A 26542-nucleotide genomic window follows, 5' to 3' on the forward strand; every position below is an offset into this window, starting at 1 on the left:
GGAAATGACTTACAACTTTTGATTTTTAAATGGCTAAAAATCGTATTTTAAATTTAATCTAGAGTTAAAAAAAAGGCTGTATTAAAAATACTAATTTTTAATTAAGGAGCCTTAGAAAAATAGATTTGATAGTCTAATGTTTTTAGTGTCTTGCCCTGGCAGGTTAAAAAATGCCCAAATCGTATTTTTTAATCATAATCTAAATTTTTGCAAATGGAACAATGGTGGGTCTTAGCATATTTGGAAAAGAACATTTTTTTACGAATAATTTGGTACCACATACTTGGTATTTCGAGTCAAATTGTCGTTATAAACTGCATGTTACAATTTCCAATAAACCATATGCAAAAACGTCAAAAGTTGATATATGATATGTCATTCTATTCAGAGTGTCATTTTTTATCGAATAAAGTAAAAAAAATAACGAGAGTGCTAATTAAAAATCAAAATTTGTAGTCATTTCCGGTGAAACTGGAAGTGGCCGAAAACAATTGAATACGTCAATCAATCCTAATTTATGTCATATACTAACACACCAAATTTTGTTTTTTTATCTGAAAAAATAAAAAAGTTATTGAGATATGCCATTTCTGAGACGCACCCAGTATACATTTTATGATTTATCACAGGTAGTAACTATGAACAACTACAAGAAATACGACAAAACAAAATTAGATCAGAAAAATAAACTAAAAACGCAAATAATGTAGAAATCTGAAAGATTTAATTATACAAGTTTGAATTTGGCGCGAGCAAGACATTTCGAGTTCTCTATTAGCCAGAGCTAAAGATTATTTAATCAGACTGATGTATAATAATTTCGCAAATTCAATTTCAACTTCCGAAAGTTCCCTTAGTGAAAGAGGAATTATGAAATTGAAAAAGAGACCTCAAATTGGTCTCTGGTAATGTACAACTTCTCTTCAGACAACTTTAGTAATGACTGTGCGTTAATGTTTAGCTCAAAAGGGAAATTTCGTTTTTATGAGAGTTATATTTTTTTGGATTACGTAATATTTTATAGAGTTAAAGTAAGCAATAGCGGTAATGAAAAATCAAACGATCTATCTAGAAAAATGAACCAGAACCGTTCTGCTTCCAAAGAAGAAACCAACTTAAAACGGAACTCAAGAACCTATGAAAGTCTCCATCCGTAACCTGGAATGGAAATTCTCCAACGGTCTAAGACACTCCAAGAAATATCTCTGGATTTACGATAGAAATCAATCAAAGATTTTCCATTGATTTAAATAAGAACAATTTCCGGATTATCACGAGGTTTTTAACAGGACACTGTCTCCTCAGTGAACACCTAAGTAGATTGAAGATAAGAAACAACGGTAAATACAGATTCTATGGGGAAAATGGGGAAACACCAAAACACCTCATCGAACACCTGAGTGCGTCGAGAAGACAACCATTCGTGCCATAAACCTTGGGTACGACTGATATCGGAGATCGACAACTAACCTTTATGAAACCGTCTCAAATACAGGCTTTCGTAAAAGCCCTGAGATTGTATGATGAGTTATATATAACTCTAGAAAGGGGGACACAATAGATCTGTAAGGTCGCGATGAGTAAGTTCACAACTCTCATACATTATACATTCTACAACACAGTCAAATCTTAACAAAGAATCATATTTCTTCCGCTAATGGTAATCTGTTATTTTAATATTACTGAAAGATAGAGAGGGATCTCTACACGATGCTTTTGCACACAAAAAAATTCACAACATTCTGCGAAATTTAATATTATGTTTCCTACGCCCTGCCAATACCTATAACCCAAAACCCTTTCTCTTATTAATAGCCAAACATCCAGATCTCCACTATTTCTCTATGATTTCCGTGCCCTTAATCTTTAAGGACTTTTTCCTTAAGGCAGGATTTGGATCGATTTGAGGATCTATGGTAATCCTCAACTTTAACAGAGACGATTTTAATATTAACTTGAGTTATTTTAGTATGAAACAAATAATCCTCTATTCCATTGTGGATTAAGAGTAGTAATAATATAAATATTGTTTATATTGCTTTTGAATTTGTTTGTGATTGTATTTTATAACCTGACCTCTGTATGACTATATTAGAATTGTTAAATTCTGATTGTTAACTATTCTGATTGTAATTTGATTATTTTAGCTTTCTGGGCCAGGGGATGGGAATTAAATGAATCCCGAAACATGTCGCCCCAATTTTAAATCAAATTAAATTTTGAAATAAATATCCTAAAAGATTGTGGGTTTTTTGAGTCCCCTACCCCTCGTCAGAGGTTTTACATTGATATGTACTCACACTGGGTTGGAGAACGTATAATTAATATTATATTATTACGACTAGGTTTATCTATTTCACTGATATTTATGAAAAAAAGTCCTTTGCCTCGGGTACAGATACCGCCACGTTTTGAAAATAGCTCAAAACGAAACAAAATTGAACGAGGTAACAGGAAACGCCAAAAAATCCCCCCACGCCCTCCTCACGAGTAGTTTTCAGGTGCTTTTAAAAATCGAAAGTAGGTCGAGGCAAACCGAAGTGGCTCAATACAACCGGAAATAAATTGAAATGCGACACAGTTGGGCGACGAGATGCGACCTTGACCTGCTTCGAAGAGTTCTCCGCATAGTGTAGAGGCTGGTAAAAATGTTGTATTTTTGTATTACGAAAACAAACATCTACAAAACAAAAAAATACCTTTCTTATTTTGTATATTTCCTTCCAGTTGTAAAAAAACAGATTTATTCAGAGACCATTATTTATATCTTTTAAAATAACCCTCGTATCCAGCATCTGTTTGCTAAAGAAAATAATTCGGATCCTGCTTGATTAGCTTATTGTCTGGAAGGGGAACAACATGATGGATGGATTGTGGCGGGCGGTAAAGTCAGCAGATTGTATCAGGCTGTGGAAAGGGAGATTGTTCGCCGCAAACAGATTTCTCTAAAACTTTCGCCGGAGACGGGAGGTGATCCTCAGCACTAAGCACCCAAGTTCGCTGTTATTAGGCAACGATTTGCGTGCTTGATTAATAACAGGGCATTATCGAGATTACGGAGAGTACTTCTTGTCCTCATTACTTTGCATCTCGCGAGACGATAAATGGACTTTAGTCAACAACAGTCATTTTTCCGTCCTGTCACTTGGCATCGTTTAATATTAAGTGGTCAACTTTATTTGTAGCTGAGTTATAAAGTCTTCAGAAAATCTTAACTAGATATATCTAACGGGAACATCCTCAATAACTTAAATAAAAACGATACCGCTATAGGCATGTTCTCTAGAGCTACTGTATTAACTCTATTATTTTATACTTAAAGTTAATTAGAAAATGCTTAGGCTCCAGTCGTGCTTTTAATGGTACATGGTCATTCACATCTGAAGATATGGATGACTTCTTCTAGTAAATGTCTAAAATTTTCTTGTGTAATCGTATTAATGTATTTATTATGCAATTTAGTAGTTAATCAGGTGGGGTTCTAAGCATCGTATTGCTACAAATCACACTATTTTTTTTCTGTTATTCTTTAAATATATTTGATTAATACATTTTTGTTATGGCCTATTGCATTTTTTAACAACCAAAAAATATTGGGCATGATCTGTTAAATTTATCGTTAGGTTTCTTTATTTCTTATTGATAGCCAAACACCCAGATATCTCTAGTACCTTCCTCAAATAAAATAATTACTTGATCTCCTCTACAATTTCCGTAGACTTAATCTTTAAGGATTTCTTAAAGAAAAGGTTTAAATCAGTTCAAGGGTTTGTAATAATCCCCAACATTAACAGGGATAGTCTTAATGTTAATTTAGGCTATTTTAGTATTAAATAAAGAACACTTTGTACCATTGTGTCTAATAGTATTTTTTTACTAAATACGATATTTACAAACACATGGCTAGGGAATGACAATCGATAACAATTTGGCAAGGTCAATCTCTAGACGTCATTTACAAAAAATTGATATAAAACTTCAAAAAAATTAACACTGGAACGTTTCCAGACACATAAATCTATTTTCAAAAAAATATTTTTTAACTAAAATCATAAATTTGAAATGTTTTGTGCCAAAAGTTCAACAGAAACTGTTTTATCATCATTTTTTAGCAGAAATATTTATGATTAGGCTTAAGCTTTTCTTAACCATTGTCTCTAACTTTTACACTGTCCAAGGCGGACCTGGATCGATGCAAGGGTCTGTGGTAATCCCCGACATTAACAGGGACTGTTTTAATCTGTGTTATTCCTCCATTAAACAAAGAAGGCCCTATCCCTACGCAAAGACACGTGTTTCCCTGGCTAAACGATCCAGACAAATCCGTCAGGATTGAACTAGTGAGGGGTTTAGAGGGTTTACTTCCCCAAATCCGATATATCTAATAAGGGATAGTTTTGGGGAGAAAAGTTTTGGTTTCGTTTCAAATCAAACTGATAAATGACGATTTAAAGTTTGTAATTCTAGATTAATAGGTTGAGATTAAACAAATAAAGGTAATCCTGGGTGCCGTACCGCCGACACATGAACGCACTAAACAAGTTCAATAGAGACACCTTAGGCGACTCTTAAAAACTAAATTACTGCGAAAGCGTTGAAGTCATGATTACTAAATCCCGCTTAAAATGGCCTGATTACGTAAGCAGGATACAAGAAAACCGCCTACTAAAATCTTTTCTTTACGGTGAGTTTGTAGACGGTAAGAGGAAACCGGGTGATCAACTCAAAAGTACACATATTTTCGCCGATATTTTTCCCAAAAACTTAAAGAGGATAAGCATGTAGAATCAGTGGGAAGACGCAGCGCAAATTAGAACGAGAAGAACTGTAAACTCAGTTAACAGCGAGACAACCAAACCAAAAAGTAAAGAGACAACAAAGCAATGATATTTTTGAATGCCAGGAGCGCGGAAGAGAGATATCATCACGTTCTTTTCATCAGACTTTTCAGGCACAGAAAAGCTCATAAAAGAAAACCCCTTGTGAAATTTTCTGATGGGTGTCAAATACTTGTCAGCGAGTAATGGCAGTAGCAGTAGTAGTAATGGTAATCATAATATTACTGACTATGATAACCATTTTATTTTTATAAAGAAATATGAAATTTAACACCAGGTTTAGTAAAAAAACACTCTTTGAGACTTGTTCCAACATAGTAGAGAACTGTTCTTGGCACGGTTACGCTTATGCGCAGTAGAGAAAATGCCAAAACAGAACAAAATAACCCAAATTAAAACTAAGACGATTCCTGTTAATTTTGGGGATTGCCACAAACCCTTGAATCGATCCAAACCTTTCCTTTAAGAAACCCTTAAAGATTAAGGGCGCTGAAATCGTGGAGAAGATCGAGTTAATATTTCAGATGAGGAAGGTAAATACTAGAGATTTCGATGTTTGGCTATTAATAAATGAAAAGGAACCCTAATCTTAAATTTAACAGGCTGTGCCCAATATTTTTTGGTTAATAAATGTTTAATGTACCGGGTGGCCAATTAAGAATGGACGCCAGCTATATCTCAGAAACTACTTATCGTATAACTTTGTGAAAAAATTTCTATCAAGTAAATAGACCAAGAGAAATCTTTGGAGATTATTTTCAAGTTCGAACAATGTCCGCTAGAGGGCGTATCTATGATGGCCGATTCGAAAACAGGATTTTTCCTGCTGTAATCAATGGAAATATTGTAATTTTTTTGGTATACCGTATTTTGCTCTATCTCATAAAATAAGGTGGGGGAAGGTTAAACTTTTTTTTATTAAAATAAGGATAACTCTGGTTTAGGTTAGCCGATTTACACAAACAAGAGTTTCTTTAAAAGAACTCTCCAGTATAAATGTTGTTTCCACAGATTTCTTTAGAGAGCGCTGTTTGACATCATAACAGATATTGCGCTTTTGCATAAAAAAATTCAATAGACAGGCTATGTTTACTTACAACGCATAGTTAAATCCTATTCTAACAGAAACATTTAACAATTTGTTCATAACACAAAACGTTTCAATGTCAAATATACGTCAACAATTAAAATTCTTTATACCTTCGCATGGTTAACAAGTAAGTAAATTATAGAATTAACTAAATTTTTGTTTTTCTCAAAGCCACTCACCTAAAGCTAAGCCGGCAGGTGGCGCTAGTATCGCCGGTGGGCTTGGGTAACAAAGTAAGCTCCTCGTGTCTTTTTTGAGCCCAGTCCGTAATCCTACCGTCCGTCGTGATGACGTAGTGCATGTCCTTTTCGCAGGGACACGTCGACAGGATGGTGACGTAGGCTGACTCTTCAGGCTAGGGGATTACATTTAAATTAATATTAATTTTTGAGGTAAATATTTTAAAATTTGCGATAAAGGAGATACATAGAAATTTCATATTAAAACTACGAGATCTGAGATTGCTTTAAATTATACAATTTAATATAAAGATTTCTAGTACAAGACAATATTTAAATGGATAAAACGATAGGTTTAGGTACCATTATTACTCAAAAACGGCTGGACCGATCTGAATGATCTCTGATTTGCTGTCGAAAATATCGGAAAAATTTGACAGCTCAAGCCATGCACCCTTATAGCTTATTTGTAATAATGGATATCCAGCACTGCAAATCAGTGATGTATTAGATATTATTGAATAGAAATTCAACGAAAAATACTGAGATAATAGCATATTCAAATGTAGAAGAATAATGAAATAAACTAATCGAAAAAAGTTAACGATATTGTGTTTTTGCTAGAAAGAAAATCTTTCAGAAAAAATGTGTTATAACTATTAATACCTATGTCGTTTGTGTGTAAAAAAATAGGGTTTGTAAACATAAAAAATTGTACCCAAACAAATAAAAAGCATTATGGAATGTAATACCACAAGATGTTTCGGGATTACCGAATAATACTTTTACCCGACACGAAATGCGTTACCCGGCAACACAACGAGTAGTGTTGCCGGTATCGTAGTGAGTGTCAGGCAAAAGTATTAGGTAATCCCGAAACATCGAGTTGTATTCAAAATATTATAGAACGAAATAAAGTACATATGTCCTTCTTATCTTAAACATTTTTATTATAATAATTAACGGGATATTTTGTGAAACTGACAGAAATGACTTCTCAATTAATATTTCAAAAAATGACAATTACAATATGGCCACCAAGCCATAATCACTTAAATGGTTATCACTTATTAATCACATCCTTCTGGGAAATTAAAACAACTTTCGTTGCACGTCATCAATGACACCATGCGTCGTCTTATGGAGTTTGCTGGTGGTCGTATTATGATGCACAACGAAAGTTATTTTAATTTCCCCATCATCAAAAATGTCCATTTAATTTTTGTTTAAAATAGAACTTGTTTGCGTGTTGCTAAGCGGCAGTTTGCAATATTGTGGTTATTCTGTCATCGATAATATGAACAGACGTCATTTAACAATAGAGGAAGCAACTCAAGCCATTGGGTTTCTTGGCGGTGCGCGACAGATCGATGTGGCTGATTGATTTAAATTCACCTAAAGTATAATTTCTAGGCTTAAAAACCGATTTAATGAGACTGAATTTGTCATGGAGAGGCATAGGGAGGGTCGACCAAGATCGACAAATGCTAGGGAGGACCGAAACTCACTGAAAGGAGCTAGGATGGATCCTGCAAGAAACTGCACGTTGCTCAGCAAGGACCTTTTGGCTGCCAGCAGAGTACGTTATTACCCCTCGGACGGTCTTAAATCGATTAAAAAAGCAGGTTTACATTGCTATAGGCCTATAAGACGCCCTCCGTTGACTGTGAGAGTCAGATTGAGGTCATAAAGCTCAACGTTTGCTCTGGTGTAATGAAAGAGCTAACTGGAATGATGAATGGCATACTGTGATATTCATCAGCGATAAAAGCCGCTTTTGTCTTCGTTCTAACAGACGTACAGTTTTTGTGTGGAGACTAACGACCGATATGTTCATGAAGGGCATCCCTTTGGAGTTAGAGGTGTAAAGGTCTAATGGGTGGAATTTTCTACGAAGGCCGAACGGAATTGTATGACTGTGAAGGTACAATGACAGGTGAAATTTATGCTGACGACATCATTGGATGATCACGGAGGGCGTCTTATAGGCCTATAGCAATGTAAACTTGCTTTTTTTTAATCGATTTAAGACCTTCCGAGGGGTAATACCTACTCTGCTAGCAGCCAAAAGGTCCTGGCTGAGCAACGTTTAGTTTCTTGCAGGATCCATTCTAGCTCCTCTCGAGCATTTGTCTTCGGTCTGCCCTAGCATTTGTCGACATTGGTCTACCCTCCCTATGTCTCTCACAATACACAACAATGAGTCTAACTACAAAGAGAATATCTAAATAATATGTGAGGGAGTCTACACCATAATTGGAAATGGTTGAATAAACTGAGAATGATGATTATGATGATGATAAAAAATACTTAAATTTAAATGTAAACAAAAGTAGAAAGAACAATTGACAACTGAGAAATTGATTGAGGTCTGAATCATTCCAGATCATACGATCAATCAACCACAAACACCCTCACTTCACTTTACAGTTAGGCGGTGAAAATTTAACCGGGTTAGCTAGTTGTAAAATAAAATTTGTCTTACCTGTAGGGTATGTTCTACCCCTTCTACCAAGAGATAGCAATCTGAGGATGAATTCCATTTGTGGATGGGTTCTCTTGCTAGTACATAATGGCTTTCTATCTCTTTGCTTTCTACGGACACCAATTCAGCCTGAAAAAAATGGAATGACCCGTAAGAGTTTTTAAATATCATATCATCATATTTATCTACGACCTAAATCAAGACAAATTAAACACAAGAAATCTGAAAGAATTATATTAATACTTTGAGATTTCCCATAGAATGTGTGAGCTCTTTAAATTAAATTATTCTTATTAGGTATAGCGCAGTAAAGTTACATTTTAAACTTTACAACGTAATGCAATTTCCTTGGGGTAATTCCCACCTCGGTTTCCTATCCGGAAATACGGCGCGTTCGGTTCAATGAATCCCGTTTTAAATCCACAATAAGCCATTTTACGATATATCCCCGAGAAATTCCGACATAATTCGATGATACACGATGCCCCTCTATTTTTGAACGTGTTTAGAAATATAGGAATATTTATTTTAGCCTTTTTTTGGGTCAAATACGAGCTTTTTGAAGAATTTATTGTCTGAATAAATTTGAAGTACTTGTAATAAATACGTCTCATTGCAGATCAGTTGTTATCAATGTTGCATCTAACAAAAAAGTAATTTAAAACATTTAAAAAAAACGAAGGAGAATAATTATTTTATATTTAAGAAAGTTTAGCGTGGCATTTTCAACATCCTGTAAAATTTAAGATTACGAAATTTATAGCAAAATAAGTACAGACCAAGTATATTTACTATTATCTCTAAAACCACGAAAACAAAATTAATAATACGTTAAAATAATCTAAAATGATCAGATAAAAAGCCAAAAATGCAATAATATACAGAAAATCGGAGGAAACATCCATTAAAAACAGTGAAGTTATAGAGTATGTCCTCGGATTGTCTTTACATGAGAAAATATTTTTTTTATTATTGACATTATGAAAAAAATGCATTCTTCATAACAATTTTTGCTTGTTCTAAAATGGTTAAATCTTGATTATACTTTTCCAAATTTCCATACTGTTTCAGAGATAATGGAGAAAAAAGCATGAAAATGTAGTTAATTTTTTAAAGTCCTAAAAATCAAAACGCGTTTCTATGGTAATATAATTCCTTTTTTCTTTAATTTTTATTTTATTTTTATAATCTTTCATTCTTTGATAGATTATTATCCACAGAATTTTAATCAACGTCATATTTTTGTTGCTTTAAATCGACAAAGAAGCACTATACATATACATACAAAGGTGATAATAGCTATCGGAAACGTGATACTTTAACAACATCAAAAAATATGACGGTAATCAAAATTAATTATAACGATTTTCCAAAGAATGAAATCGAAATTATATTACCATAGAAACGCATTTTAGTTTTTGGGACTTTTTAGAACAAGCAAAATTTTTTTTGAAGAATGCATTTTTCTCCAAATGTCAATAATACAAGAGTTTTTCCTCTTTTAAAGACATAGTACGAGAGCTAACAACGTCGAAAAAACAAGTATTTTTAGACGTCTGCCTCTTTGATATATCTTTTACTATGCTCTCTAGAACAGCATGCGGCCCGTCTGGCTGCCGGTAAACGTTGCGTTCCCTACTGCGCATTGAAAGAAGATCCTATATTTTTATTAGTCCTTTAAATTCTAGTATTAGATATAACCGACCGAGTCTCCATAGCTCAGCGCGTAGAGGTTTCGCCTATCAAGCGAGGAGTCAGAGTTCGAATCCGGGTCAGGGCAATTTTTTCTTATTTTCGTTTATATTCTAATAGTATAAAGTATTAAATATTTGTTTTTTTTGAATCACCAAAATTATTTAATACTTTACTATCAGAATATAAACAAATCAAACTATCAAAAAAAAGTCTTTGTCCTGACTCGGGTTCGAACTCTGAATCCTCGGTTCGTAGTCGGTAACTCTACGCACTGCGCTATGGAGACATGTTCGATTTATATTCAATACTAGAATTTATGGGACTAAATAAAAAAAATATAGGATCTTCTTCCGATGCGTAGTAGTGAACGCAACGGGTATCGGCAGCCAGACGGGCCGCATGCTGTTCCAGAGAGCATGGTAAAAGATATATCAAAGAGCCAGACGTCTTAAAATACTTTTTTAAAAACGTTGCTAGCTCTTAGATTAACAATCCGGGGACATACTGTATAAGCTTTTTCTTAACTCTCTGATTATATTTTCTTAATTACTAAAACACTTTCCTTTTGCACTGGACGCGCGTTTCGATAACCATATTAGCATTATCAGCAGAAGATTAAAACTGATGATTGAGTTTAACTTAATTAAAACAGAGATTGAAAATTTAATCATCTGCTAATGATGTTAACATGGTTAGCAAAACGCTCGTCCAGTGCAAAAGTAAATTGTTTTGGTGTATTGTGGTAAATGTGTGTTTTATCTCTGAAGTCACTGTACTCAATTTAATTTACAATGCCTCTACTCAAAATAAAATAAAGCAGATCCTATCCAAAATATATTTAAGAATTCCTCTCAATTCCTCCATCATAAATTATTACTACTGTCCCGCTAAACAAGCGGCGCATAAGCGCGATACATCTTGTCGAAACGAAATCATAAATCGGTACCAAATCCCATATTGGAATCACGTTTTCTATATCTGAGCCCGGCCACACGCCTGGAGCGACAGCTTTTTTCCGATCAAGCCCCGGATCTTAGAGGAGCGGTGCGAATCGTACATCATCGAATTATGTATCGGAAATATTCGGAATATGTACTCTGTGGAATAGAGATACTGAAATTTGTCGTGCTGCAATTGTATGTATTTGAATATTGTTAGGAGTGCAAAGAAAGGTTCAACGGTCTATTGGTCTAAGAAATTTTGCGAACTGATATAATTTTTGTAAGGGTTATACAGGGTGAGTCTTAAATAAGTGCAAATATTGTCAGGGCTGGTAGATCTCGATAAAAGAAACATATTTTCTCTTTACCATTTTTCAGATAAGTACAAAATAACCGAGTTATTTAAGTTTGAAAATTTTAAAAACATTGATTTTTTTTGGAAACATTTTGAGACACCGGCTTTTTTCTGTATTTCCATCGCTTTTATTGCCGTAACCATAGAGTAAAGCCGTAACTATGGTAATATCTGAGATTAAGGGATTATACCGTGGCAAAATTTGCGGTAAACAGGCAGTTCTAAAAAGTTTTCGAAAAATATATAGGGAAATTTAAAAGAAAATGCACCATTTTCAACATCTTTTTTTAGCGAAAAAAAACCTCACAGACGTGTTCCTGGGTTCGAAATATACCACCCCTGAAAATATTTGCACTTATTTAAGACTCACCCTGAATAGAAAAAATTAGATTTAACAAAAAATAAGACAAATTTTTTTTCTTTTTAGTTACCATGAAAATATCGTTCACGGTGATGAAAAAAAAATCTGGAAGTTTGAGCTCTTAATATTAATGTGTCTCATTGTTATTTTTGAAAGATTTGAACATTGTACAAAAACTAAATATTTTCAGACCAAAAATTAGCGACATCGACGGCATTTCCTGTGGCCTGCAACAGGTCGTTAAGCATACAAGAAACTAGACACTGAAGGCAGCTATACCGGGTGCGTCTCAAAAGTGGCTCACCCCTATAACTTTTTTATTTTTTCAGATAAAAAAACGAGATTTGGTATGTTAGTTTTGTGGTATATGACATAAATTAGGATTGATTGACGTATTCAATGGTTATAGGTCACTTTCTGTTTCACCGGAAATGACTACAACTTTTGATTTTTAAATGGCACCCTCGCTATTTTTTTACTTTATTCGGTAGAAATTAACACTCTGAATAGAATGGCATATCATATGTCAACTTTTGACATTTTTTGACAAAGCACAAAATGTTCGTTCAACTTGGAGCCTCCGCGTCGTATGAGAGGCGCCACACTGTATAGCCATATAAGTGTTTACAAAATTTGTCTTAATATTTACCTGAAGTGCTATAATATCACTATCAGCCAATATAGCAGGCACTACAAACGTTCCTTCGCCATTAGAGATCTCGATATCTTGAGAATAGATTGATGTAGTGTTGTCATAAACTTTGACACGTACTCTGACAGATTTTTCTGTACTCATAGCTTCAACCTATGAAAAAATAACATTCAGTTTAAATTATATATTCAACTTTTGTGGATTATTATAAATATATAACTGAAAAAGGTACCTTTCCTGAAAATGGAAGACCTGGTTTGTACCTCCTGCGCATCTCATTGCCGAAACGTAGTTCCACGTAGTGTTCTTCGGCGACTGAGACATCTGGAGTACCTCCACCAGCGCCTGGTGCTACCTCAAATGAGGCGTAGAACTCAGCTTGCTCTACCTCAACATATGCCAACCAACGTCCAATGAGTGCGTACGGGCTTAGAGGTAAACTGAACTCCTTAACTCCTGAAAGAAACAGAATATTAAAACTTGAAGAATTTTAGGAAATACTTATGTGACTAAATAAGCTGTGCCAGATATTATTAATGATAAACTTGAGGGTAAATGTCTACATTTCTTTTTTTAATTTTCCATTCTAAACGAAGTGTTAAGTGAAAAAGATTGACTGCTGTCAGTAACCGTTCACAACGTCTTTTAATTTCGTACAGCCTGCTCTAGAAAGTTCTAAAAATAATAATTAAATATTAATTAAATTATAGCACGACTCGTGACAGGGATAAGGGACCAATTTTACCAAAAAAGTGAATTAGGTGACCCCAATTTCGGGATTAATTGTTTTTTGTCTGTGGGGGAGGAATTTTAAAAACACTGCTGATGCTGGGTTGTGTTAAAAGTTCCAAAAAATAAGGGGATTAAATAAAGAATATTTGTCTAACTGAACCGGTTTTTAAATTATTTTTTCCTTTATTTATGTATAATAGCTGTATAAAAACGCTTAAAACGCTAAAACATTCTGGATTTTTAATTGCTTTGTTAGTGCTTATTATTATAAGTATTTTAATTATTTGTTAGTTATCTTATAAACTCTTTATGCAGTTTAATCACCAAACTTGCTCTAATAACCTCCGGTTATCACTTTTAAATAACTTTATTAAAGTTGATACATAAAAGGTTTATTATGTATATTTAGGAACGCTCTTACAGCTACATTAAAAGTATTATTGCCTAAATGGTCATTTTGTGCAAACTAACACTCTTATAAATCTATCTAACTGCCTCCGACTCCTTTATATAGTATTTATAAAGAAGCAAGTAATAAGAAAGCATATCTTGTGTTACTTGGGCCTCCCATACTATCTACAATTTATAATTTTGATGTATTCATTATATTAGGAATATTCCAAAGAATGGTGATAAGGATAATATATACTTAGCAATATAATTTTACCTTCATCTAGAGGGACTTGATCCCAAATGGCAACTTTGGTGCCTTGAGGATCCTTCACGCTCACAGTGGCAACTGAACCTGATGCAATCTGAAGATCATGGTCCAACGCGAGGACCCAAAATGAGACTGAAAATAATATAAATACAATATTAGTGTTTTTGAATCACTCTTATTTTATAGATCTACATAGATAGGATTAATTTTATATTTCAAAAATATCACTACCGGTATGTCAAGATATTTTTAAAAATACAGAACGATCAACAATGATTGAAATAGTTTGGCAACACTGTATTAGGGGACGTCCATTAATTACGTAAGGGTTGTTTTGAGCCTAAAATATGCTGAAATATGACACAATTCTTTTGTATATTAAAATCCATGAATAGATATAAAATTATTTAGTAATACATAAAAATTGTGGTCGCTGATTCCTTATTGGTTGAAAAATTATGGCGCGCAGTTTAAATTTCACAAGACGAGTTATAGAATTTCTGTGCGCCAGTACAGGGTGTCCCATTTTAGTTGAAATCATACGGTATCTCCGTTACTAGTGAAGATAGAAGGGTGCGGTGTTTGCACAAACCTGTTCCACTTTTTTGTCAAACGGAAGATGCTGTAAACAAAATAGCCCTTTTCGTTTCTGAGATACAGGGTCTTTTTGAAAAATTTCCAATTTGGTACACCCCCCGCCCCCGTATCTCTGTTATTCTGAAAGATATCGCGAAGGAAAAAACTGTTTATTGTAGAACTTTCTACGTAGAATACAGTGGCGTAGTCTGTTATTCTAAGAAAATAATATTTTTGAAGATATGAACTAAGTTATGTTTTCTTAAATAATGGAACACCCTGTAAATGTAATAATTATATGATCTGGCTTGCCATAAGCTTCTCAAAAATATTCATCACTCCATATTTATTTTTACTATTTACTGCAATATTTAAATGTTTTCATTAAAATATCATTTTTATTAGTAGGCCATGATTGATAAATAAAGAAATCAAAGAATTATTAAAAGTATAATGCTATCTGTCTCTTGTTTTATTTTGGAAGCCACTAATAAATTCTTTATATATCAAGGAAACTTACTATTTTACTACTTACTATACTATATCAGGGAAACTAATTTTAGTAGTTTCCATTTAAGTATTATTTAATGTTAGACTCTTTACATCTCAAAAGCGGGAGAGGGAGGGTCAAAAATCTTCAAAAACTTAATTTATAGGGACCCCATAACTAATAATTCTTATAAACATACCCTTTAAACAACTTTTAAGTGACTTCCCAGCTTTGGAGTTCTTTGTTAGCTCCCACCCAAGAGCTGTGGCACTTTCAGGGCGGTAAAAGACGTAAAATATGATCTGATATTTTCTTAAGTGTCTTCTACCTGCCGTTGAGAATGATAAATATTGCGATATTAAGAAATAGGAGGTAAAAGTGGGGAGATGTGAGGTTCCCGGAGTGTCTCCCTCGTTTGGAGAACACATGCTGCGTTCTACGCGATACGAGATGGGAATTTTATACGCTTTTATATAGTTAATTTATTTTACAGAGAGTAGCTAAAGAAGCGTTGCCAACTCTTGGTTAGCCTCGTCCTACTAAATTAGAACAAAAATCTTACTAGAATCATAGTAAATCAAAACCTCAATTTATATTAAATAAAAAAACCGGAAAAAATAGTTTTCCTGTTAGCTATTGGCTCTAGTTTTTTTTTCTTTTAATTGCCCGACCTTCTTAACACTTAGAGACAGTTTTATTTCTTACCGAATTTAGTACATACAGGGTGTTTCAAAGACATGTGCCATCTCTCGCGGGGAGATTCCTCACGTAAAAATACGATTTATTTTTCATATCAACAAAGACCCGATTTTGCTTTGTTTCGTAGCTACAGGGTGTTAAAGTCTTAATATTTTTTCGATTTATTTTAATTTTCTTCCAAGTACAGTACGTCTGTCCGTTCTGTAGTTACGGGGTATCCGTGAGAGGGGAAACCTTTGAATAAGAAGACTAAGGAAGGAGCATATCAAAGGTCCATATCAAATCTTAGGTCCACTGCGATGGGCCTCAAATATGGCCGACTTAAATTCCGGTTGATAAACCGCACATTAGTGCCGTTCTAATTCTATTTAAAAAATGTAAAACTATGATGTAGGGTAGACGTGGGGTAGACTCAATAATTTGTTAGTTTATTTTACGTTGTGAATAAATGTTGGTTGTTATTAAAATTGTTATGAAAATATATAATCTAATAAAAATAGATAAGTTATAATAATTATTCATTAACATAAACACCCGATACGCTATTGAAGCAGGTAAGTCAAATTGACGTATCTAAATTCTTTGACATTTAATCTTTGACAAGTAGTAAATAAAAGCAAAAATGCAAGAAAAAATAAATAATTAGTTAATTTAAGTGAATTTCATAAATAATCGGTTTACTACAGGTATGTATATTATATAGTCACTTACTAGCGAAATGTTATTCCATTATTTCTCTCGATTTTTGACCGAGATCTACCGCACACTACACAACCAACTATTTTTCAGTCTCTTTCGATAAATCACAATAGTGTCACCGTAAATTTAAGTTCTGCTACAATTTCCATCTAGATTTACTACCTTTATAGAACTATCAGTAGTAGAATAAATAATAAATAACATAAAATAAACTTAGTAAAGACTGACAAATCCACAAAATTTCAAATCAAATTCAAATGTGTCAAATGAATTGCTAAACGGAACTGTCAAGGATCCCCATACTAGAGTCCTCTTACCGCCCACATGGATAGCATTATACTCCTTCCTTGATATTTTTATTTAAAGGCATAAATTCAGTAAGAAGTACAAGTAAATGCGGTTTCACTTTACAAATTCTGACGCACTTCTGTCGATCAATCTTCCCACACGTAATTGAAATAAAAACCGTCTGACACAATATCGAGTTACCGTTTTCCTATACGCTCGATTTTTTCTTGACGATGTTTACTCCGTCAACACCCTTCAAAGAAAAAAGATCGTTAAAACGCCCTTCGATGATTACAGTAATCCTATATCGAACCTACGTCTCGCATCGCTCTTTTTCTAATTGAAATCGAAAACAGTTATTGACAGAGATATCAGTTAAGGTTTACCACACAACACGTCAGTTTTTCCAAGCTTTTATATAAATTGTATGTATACAGGGTGTTTCAGAAAACATGTGCCATCTCTCGTGGAGAGATTCCTCACGTAAAAATAAGATTTATTTTTCATATCAATATAGGTCCGGTTCTATTTTGTTTCGTAGCTACAGGGTGTTAAAGTCTTAATACTCTTTCGATTTATTATAATTTATTTCCAAGTAGTTTTAGCGATTCGAATAATATTTTGAGGGTAAAAGTTACTATAAGTGCTACGTATTTTAATACTAAAAAAGTTTCGATATATCCATCAGTGATGTACATACGATATATGGGTTATCAAAACATTTTTCAAAGAAAATATGTGCGCTACTGACTTTTTTTCTTTTGATATCAAAATTGTGTAGGCTGTTTAATGCCAGTTAAAAGTTATCTTTTGATATTTTGTCGAATTCGGCCTCCTTGATCAGATAAACGCACTTTTATAAATCACAATTAATAAAATTAAAATAAATATAAAATTAATAAATTATATAGTTTACCTAATTTATTATTAACTATTATTAATACTAGTTATTATTACTATTACTCCAACTTACAAAAAATTTCAAATAAAAAATAATGGTATTAAGAAAATTATCAAAAAATAAATAATAAAAAACTAATCCCAGCTACTTAAATATCAAACTACCTAATAAAACTAAAGTAATAATTCAAAACAATTCAAACATAACCTAAAATAATAGATCTCTCCGGCCGGCCCCGGCTGTCAAATACCCGCACATGCCCATTTAAGCAATTTTTAAACGTTATTTAGAAATAGCGCTTGGTGTAATTGATCCGCAAATTACGTCAGGCGGTAACGTTATTAGCGGGTGTTAAAAATTGACTCGCGCATATCGTAATCATGATAAGGTACGCGTAAATACTGCATGACGCTATTCGGTTTTCCGATATCTCTCTAATAACTGTGCCGGTCAGGCGCTGTGCACAATTTTAGAGGCCATAAGTGGGCGAGCTATGTGCGCAAACTAGTAACATAACTAGTGCCCGATTCCGAAAATTGGAACCACAAAAAACAATAAAGAAAAAATAAAGTTTATAATCTGTATAATATGTGCTATAAGTGCGACATGGCTTAGCCGTTGATTGAAGAAATAAGAAGATGCGTAACCTTATGAGCGATTTCGTGGCACAAAACCTGTCCGAGATGTAGCTGTCGTTACCGTCAGCCTGTCTGAGAATTCCGAGATTTAGTTTAGCCTTGCGCCGCTGCGCGCTGATAGTCATTTAGCGGGTAAAGAATACTGTACCGTAGTTCTGCTTTCAGTCGACAGAGTAAGTGGTTGCCGGAGACAGTGTTGTTAGAACTACTGATTAATCCGTAGATTTACGGATTTTGAGTACAGTACGTTAATAATACGGATTTTCTATTAAACTATTTAATATAATATTATATGATCGAACAAAGAACGGCGTCAGAGTTGGCTTGGAAATGTAGATCGCTGTTATTTCATATGTAAAATATTATGATAAATGTCAATAATCGTCATTTCCAAGCTAACTAAACGACTTTTTTCGATCATACGACATATTCAGTACCTATAAAAGAATGTTTATTTTTGTTGATTATTCTATGTTTAACGCGAATTAATTTTCAATACATAAACGCGGATTTTTCATTTAAAGATATTTTCGTCAAATGTATTACAGATATTACACATTTTAATATGGCAACACTCACTTTCAGATCCACACCGTCTGCGATATGCCTTCTCTGGCCGAATTAGAGAAAATAAGTGTTTTATGCGTTGACCGCAGAACGATTGGTGTCTCCACCGTACAGCACTTGAGACGTAAGGGGATATCAAATCAGCCTTGTTACGAATTCGCCCATTAGGTTGCGTATCTTCCCAATTCTTTCAATTAACGGTTTAACGATAAAAAGTTGATATAGTTTTCTAAAAAAAACACACAGAATGTCAAAACACATGTTGTTTTGGTAATTTTATCTTCAATATATTTTTTAAGCGATAAAAGTTGTTTAGGAACGAATGAAGATTTTGAAATTATCTTGTTTATTTTAAGAGAAGTCAGCGGCGCGGCGTACCAATTTTTTGTGTATATCACTCTGTATATCTTACCTATTTCTTCAGGCCTGTACGCATGCTTTGCCGGTCTAACGATGACGTCCCTGACGGGTCCGACCAGTCGCACTTCTGATGAACTTTTCAGCTCGCAGTTCCCGTCCTCTTCCACGCCACTGCCCTCGCTCGACACCGAACAATTGATCAGCGTTTGCAGCATGCAGCTGCCAGTGGCGTCCGCCGGCACTTGCAGTGTAAGGATACCGTGACCTGAAACAAATCGAGTATTTATTGTGGGATATCGGTTGTTTTATTTTTTGCTTGGTGAATTCGAAAATCTGTAGTATAATATAAGGTCACTCTAGTAGTACAGTATGTCCCCGGATTGTCTTTACAAGGGGGGATTTTGTAGGGAATAGAGGTGGGAATTCTAGTTCCTTTGGAGGAACTAATTCCTTAGTTCTAGTTCCTCCAGAGAAATAGTTCCTTGAACTAGGTCGTTAGAAACGAACATTGACATCCTCGTTACTTGCTAATGAGTTTCGTCAAAGAATATTATAGTTTTAAGAACTCTCGTGTGGAAGCTTTAGCGATTTGTCATACGGTGGCGCTTTTGAACATAATCGAAGCCTGAAAATGCTAATATTTTAAATTTTGAGGACTACGCGCGGCGATATTTCGTACGGTGTTGCCAAAACATATTTTATTTCTCGATATTTAAAGAAATATGTATTGATTATATATTTCGTATTCGTTAGTACATGAGGCATCCTAAGGCTATAAAAACGTAGCTATGAAAATAAAATTTTAGATTTTTTAATTTTTTGTACCTTCTAATAAAAAATACTTCTATTCCAATAAAAATTAACTAGTATGATTATGTGTTATCTGTGCTAGTATTAGGAAACTGGAGTAAATACGGAGAATATTAATTCGTTCTCTAAGATGAGCACTACTAAGTAATTTTTAAAATTCGACCCATAAAGGGGTGTAATTAGATAAAGGGGTGTGATTATACAAAAAAAACTGTACCTACTAGAGTATGAACTTTTGCACAGATGTGGCGCATTTGAACATTGATAAGCGATTTTGGAAATGTATAGCCTAAGGGTAGTGAAACTGGGGGGGTGAAATTTTGTACAAAAATGTTAGTTCTAGGAGTATGAAATTTTGTACAGAGTTTCCTTAAGTGACGAAAGTGAGTATCCAGAAGCTAATTTTTGACATTCATCCCCTAGAAATAAGGGATGAAAATTTGTACAAAAGTTTGTTACAATCGGTTTTAGAAGTGTGAAATTCTGCACAGACGTTCCTTATGTAACGTAATTTAGCACTAAGTAGCACTTTTTGGAAATTCGCCCTCTCAGGGTGTGAAATGAGGGGTGAACGTTCTGAAACAATTCTGTTGAAGGAATATGAAAATTTGCACAGAGGTTCCTTATGTAGCGTAATTGAATAATTAGAGTGATTTTTGGAATTCATTCCTTAAGGGGGTAAAACTAGGGGTGAAATTTTGTATAATTTTTTTATGTAAAATCCGTTCTAGGATTAGGAGTATGAAATTCTGTTCAGAGGTCCCTTAAATGATGAAAGTGAGTACCTAGAAGCGAATTTTAGGCATGCATCCCCTAAAAATAAGGGATGAAAATTTGTACAAAAATTTGTTAAAATCGGTTTTAGAAGTATGATTTTTGCAGGCGTTCCTATATGTAACGTAATTTAGCACTAAGAAGCAATTTTTGGAAATTCGCCCTCTAAGGGTGTGAAATGAGGGGTTGAACGTTCTGGAACAATAAATTCTGTTCAAGGAATATGAGAATTTGCACAGAGGTTTATTATGTAGCGTAATTGAATAATTAGAGCGATTTTTGGAATTCATTCCTTAAGGGGATAAAACTAAGGGTAAACATTTGTATAATTTTTATGTAAAATCCGTTCTAGGACTAGGAATATGCAATTTTGTACAGAGGTCCCTTAAGTGATGAAAGTGAGTACCCAGAAGAAAATTTTGGACATGCACCCCCTAAAAAATAAGCACTCCCTATAAAACAATTAAAATAAAAAAAATTTGTCTAAAAAATAAAAAAAAAGTTGGGGTGGACCACTCTTATCACTTAGGGGTATAAAAAATAGATAACCTGGGAATAGGTTGTGACCAAACCAAACCAGACCTACTGAATATACATATAAAATTTTATCAAAATCGGTCTAGCCGTTTCGGAGATGGTAACAAAAAAATTAAAAAAACAACCCCTATTAAAAAATAGGGGATGATGATGGAACGGTGAAAATTTAGGGTTATTTGTATTTTTTAATGCCAACTAAAAAATAAAAACATTTTTTTCTTTTCAAAAAATAAAAAATGAGGGTGGGCTACCCTCTCGGCTACCCTTACCACATAAGGGTATAAAAAATAGATAACAACCTATTCTTAGACGTACTGAATATACATATAATTTTATCAAAATCGGTCAAGCCGTTTCGGGGATGGTAACAAAAAATTTAAAAAAGCAACCCCTATTAAAAAATAGGGGATGATGGTAGAACGGTGAAAATTTAGGGTTGTTTGTATTTTTTAATGCCAAATAAAAAAAATTAAAATATTTTTTCTTCAAAAAATAAAAAAAATGGGGGTGGGCTACCCTTATCACTTAAGGGTATAAAAAATAGATAACAAACTATTTTCAGACCTACTCAATATACATAATAAAACGTCATCAAAATCGGCCAAGCCGTTTCGGAGATGGTAACAAAAAACAACCCCTATTAGAAAATAGGGGATGATGGTAGAACGGTGAAAATTTAGAGTTGTTTGTATTTTTTAGGCCAAATAAAAAAAAATATCTTTTTTTCAAAAATAAAAAAATGAGGGGGCTACCCCCTCGGCTACCCACTATCACTTAAGGGTATAAGAATAGATAACAACCTATTCTTAGACGTACTGAATATACATATAAAATTTTATCAAAATCGGTCAAGCCGTTTCGGAGATGGTAACAAAAACTTAAAAACAACCCCTATTAAAAATAGGGAGGATGAGTAGAACGGTGAAAATTTAGGGTTGTTTGTATTTTTTTAATGCCAAATAAAAAAAATTAAAATATTTTTTTTAAAAAAAAAAAAAATGGGGGTGGGCTATCCTTATCACTTAACGGTATAAAAATGATAACAACGTATTCTCAGACCTACTGAATATACATATAAAATTTCATCAAAATCGATCAAGCCGTTTCGGACATGGTAACAAAACATTAAAAAATCATCCCTATTAAAAAATAGGGGATGATGGTAGAACTGGTGAAAATTAGTGTTGTTTGTATTTTTTAATGCCAAATAAAAAAAATAATTTTTTTTTCACAAAATAAAAAAATTGGGGTGGACTACCCTTATCACTTAAGGGTATAAAAAATATATAACAACCTATTTTCAGACCTACTCAATATACATACAAAATTTCATCAAAATCGGCCAAGCCGTTTCGGAGATGGAAAAAAAAATATATAAAAACAACCCCTATTAAAAATAGGGGATGATAGCAGAACGGTGAAAATTTAGGGTTGTTTGTATTTCTTAATGCCAAATAAAAAAATAAAAACATTTTTTTTCTTTTCAAAAACTAAAAAAAAATGAGGGTGGGCTACCCTCTCGGCTACCCTTATCAGTTAAGGGTATAAAAATAGATAACAACCTATCCTTAGACGTACTGAATATACATATAAAATTTTATCAAAATCGGTTAAGCCGTTTCGGAGATGGTAACAAAAAATTAAAAAAAACAATCCCTATTAAAAAATAGGGGATGAAGGTAGAACGGTGAAAATTTAGTGTTGTTTGTACTTTTTAATGCCAAATAAAAAAAATATTTTTTTTTTTTCACAAAATAAAAAAATTGGGGTGGACTACCCTTATCACTTAAGGGTATAAAAAATATATAACTACCTATTCTCAGACCTACTGAATATACATATAAAATTTCATCAAAATCGGTTAAGCCGTTTCGGAGGAGTACGGTAACCAAAACCACCCAAAACTGTAACACGGGAATTATATAGATAATATTATATGAAAACTGCGGAGTGCGGAGAGCGGAGAGCGGAGAGCGGAAAGACTGATTATAGCAATAGATGAAATTTAAAACTATAATTTAAAACTATTCAAGAAAGTACACACAAAACAAGGCAACGCCGCGCGTCTATTCGTTCAATTCCGAGCAAAATAGCGAGGCCCCACGAAGTTGGGGCCTCGCTCGCCAAAGCGAGGCCCCATCGACAGGTCAGATTTTGATGCGAGACGAGACGAGACTAGGGTATTAAGATATTCTTTGGTTTCGTTGTCAGTCAGAACTCAGCCACCTAGATTTTATCCATTAATAAAGATTTACTGATGCAAAAAAACAAATAATCACAACCTTAATAGTATTTTGAAGATATATTAATTCTCCATTGAATATCGGAATAATATACTGCGTGTTCCATTTAAAATAAAGGAGTAACTTGCTTTTAAAAGTGAGCATTGTTGAATATTAATTTTGTCTCAACCTGTATAACTTTTCGGGTCAAATTTTAATTTGAGTTTACATACAATGGTTATCTTAACTAAATATCAGGCTATACAGGATAAATTACAATTTAGATAGCTGTTATTGAAATTTAAAATTTATCCTTCATTTTCACAAAATGTAAAAATAAAAAAATAAAACTTTACAATTTAGGGATATGCTTCTTTAATGCAACTCACCTTTATTTTTTTCCTAGAATCCGAAAATCAATTAATATATAGGGTGTTCCATTACAAAAAACTCAACTTTGATACGTAACTTTTTTGGGGACACCCTGTAGAACGATCTCTATTTTTAAAAAATGCTCTAAAATTAACCTTCTCCCAAAATTATTAGTCTTCTTCCAAAATTTCATTTTGATATAAATTACCGTTCTCATAGGAGCCTCCAAATCGTATGAGAGGTACCACTCTGTACAGGGTGTCCCATTTTGGTTGAAATCATACGGTGTCTCCGTTATTCGTGAAGATAGAAGGCTGCGGTTTGCACAAGCAGTGCCACTTTTTTGTCCCACGGAAGATGTTGTAAACAAAAATTTTATAGCCCGCCCTTCGTTTCTAACCTACAGGGTCTCTTTGAAAATTTTGCAATTTGGGACACCCCCTGTATCTCTGTTATTGGTAAAGGTATTGAGACGGTGAAAACTGCTTATTGTAGAACTTTTTACGTAGAATACAGTGGCGTAGTCTGTAATTCTACGAAAAGAATATTTTTAAAGATATGAACTAAAGTTATGTTTTCTTAAATAGAACACCCTGTATATTTATAAATTATATGATCTGGCATTCATAAGCTTCTCAAAAATATATAACACTCTATATTTTTTTCTCTATTTAATGCAATATTTAAAAAAAAATATATTAAAAGATCATATTTATTAGTAGGCCATGACTGATAGTAAAAGAAACTAAAGAATTATTAAAAGTATACTGCTATCTGTCTCTTGTTTTATTTTGAGAGCCACTAATTAATTATTTATATATTAGGGAAACTTAAATCTCTACCGCTATTTGTAAATCTTGGAAGCTATCATACTGGAACTTTTAAATATTCCTTTAGTTAATTTAAGTGAAATATACCTTCAGCAAGATGGGGTCCCCCTCACAACTTACAACTTAACTTACAACGAAAATATTATAATTTTGTTAAATTATTCTTTTATTAAATCAACGAATTGGAACCAATGTACCCATACGCTAGCCTCCCGGATTCCCGGGTTTGTGCGTTCTCGATTTCTGATTTTGGGGATTTTTGAAATATGAAATATATCGTGACAATTAATACGATGTCGAACACCTGGAAAATTCTTTAATAATGCAAGCTTTTAGATATTTGCAAACCCATCCCATTATAATAAATTCGGCTATAAAAAAGAGAAAACAATATTCGTGAGGTTCAGTGGTAACAGTTCAAAAGTAAAGTATACCAATTCCAAATATAATTTTAATATATGTATTTTAGTAAATACCATTTTGATTTTATTTGTCACGGCCTACTAATAAGCAAATGATATATTTTAAATATAAAGTAAGTAAATAAGTGAAAATAAATATGGAGTAATATATACATATTTGAGATGCTCATAGCAAGGCGGATCATATGATTCATAAATATACAGGGTGTTCCATTTGAAAAAACCATAACTTTAGTTTATATTTTCAAAAATAATTTTTTCGTAGAAAAACAGACTACGCCACTGTATTGTACATAAAAAGTTCTACAAGAATCAGTTTTCACCTTCTCAATATCATCCATGATAACGGAGATACGAGGGCTGTCCCAAATTGTAAAATTTTCGAAAAGACCCTGTAGCTCAGAAACGAAGAGGGCTATGAAAATGTTGTTTACAGCATATTCCGTTTGATAAAAAAGTGGCACAGGTTTGTGCAAACCGCACCTTTCTGTCTTCACGAATAACTGAGAACCTAACCTAACCTAACCTAACCAAAATGGGACACCCTGTACAGACGCCAAGAGAGTCGGGAACATAACTTTGCTTCTAAAAGGCGATAAAAATTGCATCTTCCCAACGATGCCTGGGGGGAAACGAAGGAAGACCCAGAACCGGGGATTCATTAGAATATATAGGAGCGAAAAGTTTGCATCGAGTGACAAATGGGTCAAAGCAGAGGGGAATAATAGGAATCGGCCTGAAACGATCATCTCGCGCTTCTATCGATCTCGCTCATGAATAATTCACGATGTGAATGCTCTCGCCAACCCGCGCTTCTCTCGTGCCCATATCGAAAAATAATAAAACGAGTGTTATATCTTCTTCAAAGGCGCTTTAAAGACCAAAGGCAGTACACGTATAGTTGCAGAGTGCCCTAATTCGACGGGTAGGTAATCATAAAAATTGTACACCTCTTTAATCGGAAGAGCTCATTATAACGACCTAATCTGATTAGTTCACTAGTATCTTTGAATAAGAAGACTAAGGAAGGAGCATAATGCTATCCATGTATTCATGCATGGTGGGCGGAAAAGCCACCATAAAAGCTCTCTAGGGTGGGGATCCTTGACAGTTCTGTTTGACGATTCATTTGACACATTTGAATTTGATTTGAAATTTTGTGGATTTGTCAGTCTTTAGGAAGCTTATTTTATGTTATTTATTATTTATTCTACTACTGATAGTTGTATAAAGGTAGTAAATCTAGATGGAAATTGTGGCAGAACTTAAATTAACAGTGACACTATCGCGATTTATCGAAAAAGACTCTAAAATAGTTGGTTGTGTAGCGTGCGGTAGATCTCGGCAAAAATTGAGTGAAATAATGGA

At 33.7% G+C, this 26542-nt stretch overlaps 1 protein-coding gene across 1 annotated transcript in view; it reads right to left on the bottom strand.

Annotated features, from left to right (window-relative positions):
- Positions 1 to 26542, bottom strand: part of LOC115877526 (C3 and PZP-like alpha-2-macroglobulin domain-containing protein 8) — a 289000-nt gene that overhangs the window by 63171 nt on the left and 199287 nt on the right. Inside the window, exons 4-9 of the mRNA XM_030893749.1 lie at positions 19260 to 19472; positions 13996 to 14121; positions 12829 to 13052; positions 12594 to 12749; positions 8593 to 8721; positions 6108 to 6283 (exon numbers count right to left, since the gene is read on the bottom strand). Coding sequence (XP_030749609.1) covers positions 6108 to 6283; positions 8593 to 8721; positions 12594 to 12749; positions 12829 to 13052; positions 13996 to 14121; positions 19260 to 19472 — 1024 coding nt within the window. The remainder of the gene's footprint in view (positions 1 to 6107; positions 6284 to 8592; positions 8722 to 12593; positions 12750 to 12828; positions 13053 to 13995; positions 14122 to 19259; positions 19473 to 26542) is intronic.

The sequence above is a fragment of the Sitophilus oryzae genome, unplaced genomic scaffold, assembly GCF_002938485.1.
Source record: "Sitophilus oryzae breed Bouriz unplaced genomic scaffold, Soryzae_2.0 scaffold_1060_pilon_pilon, whole genome shotgun sequence".
NCBI classification, from domain to species: domain Eukaryota; kingdom Metazoa; phylum Arthropoda; class Insecta; order Coleoptera; family Curculionidae; genus Sitophilus; species Sitophilus oryzae.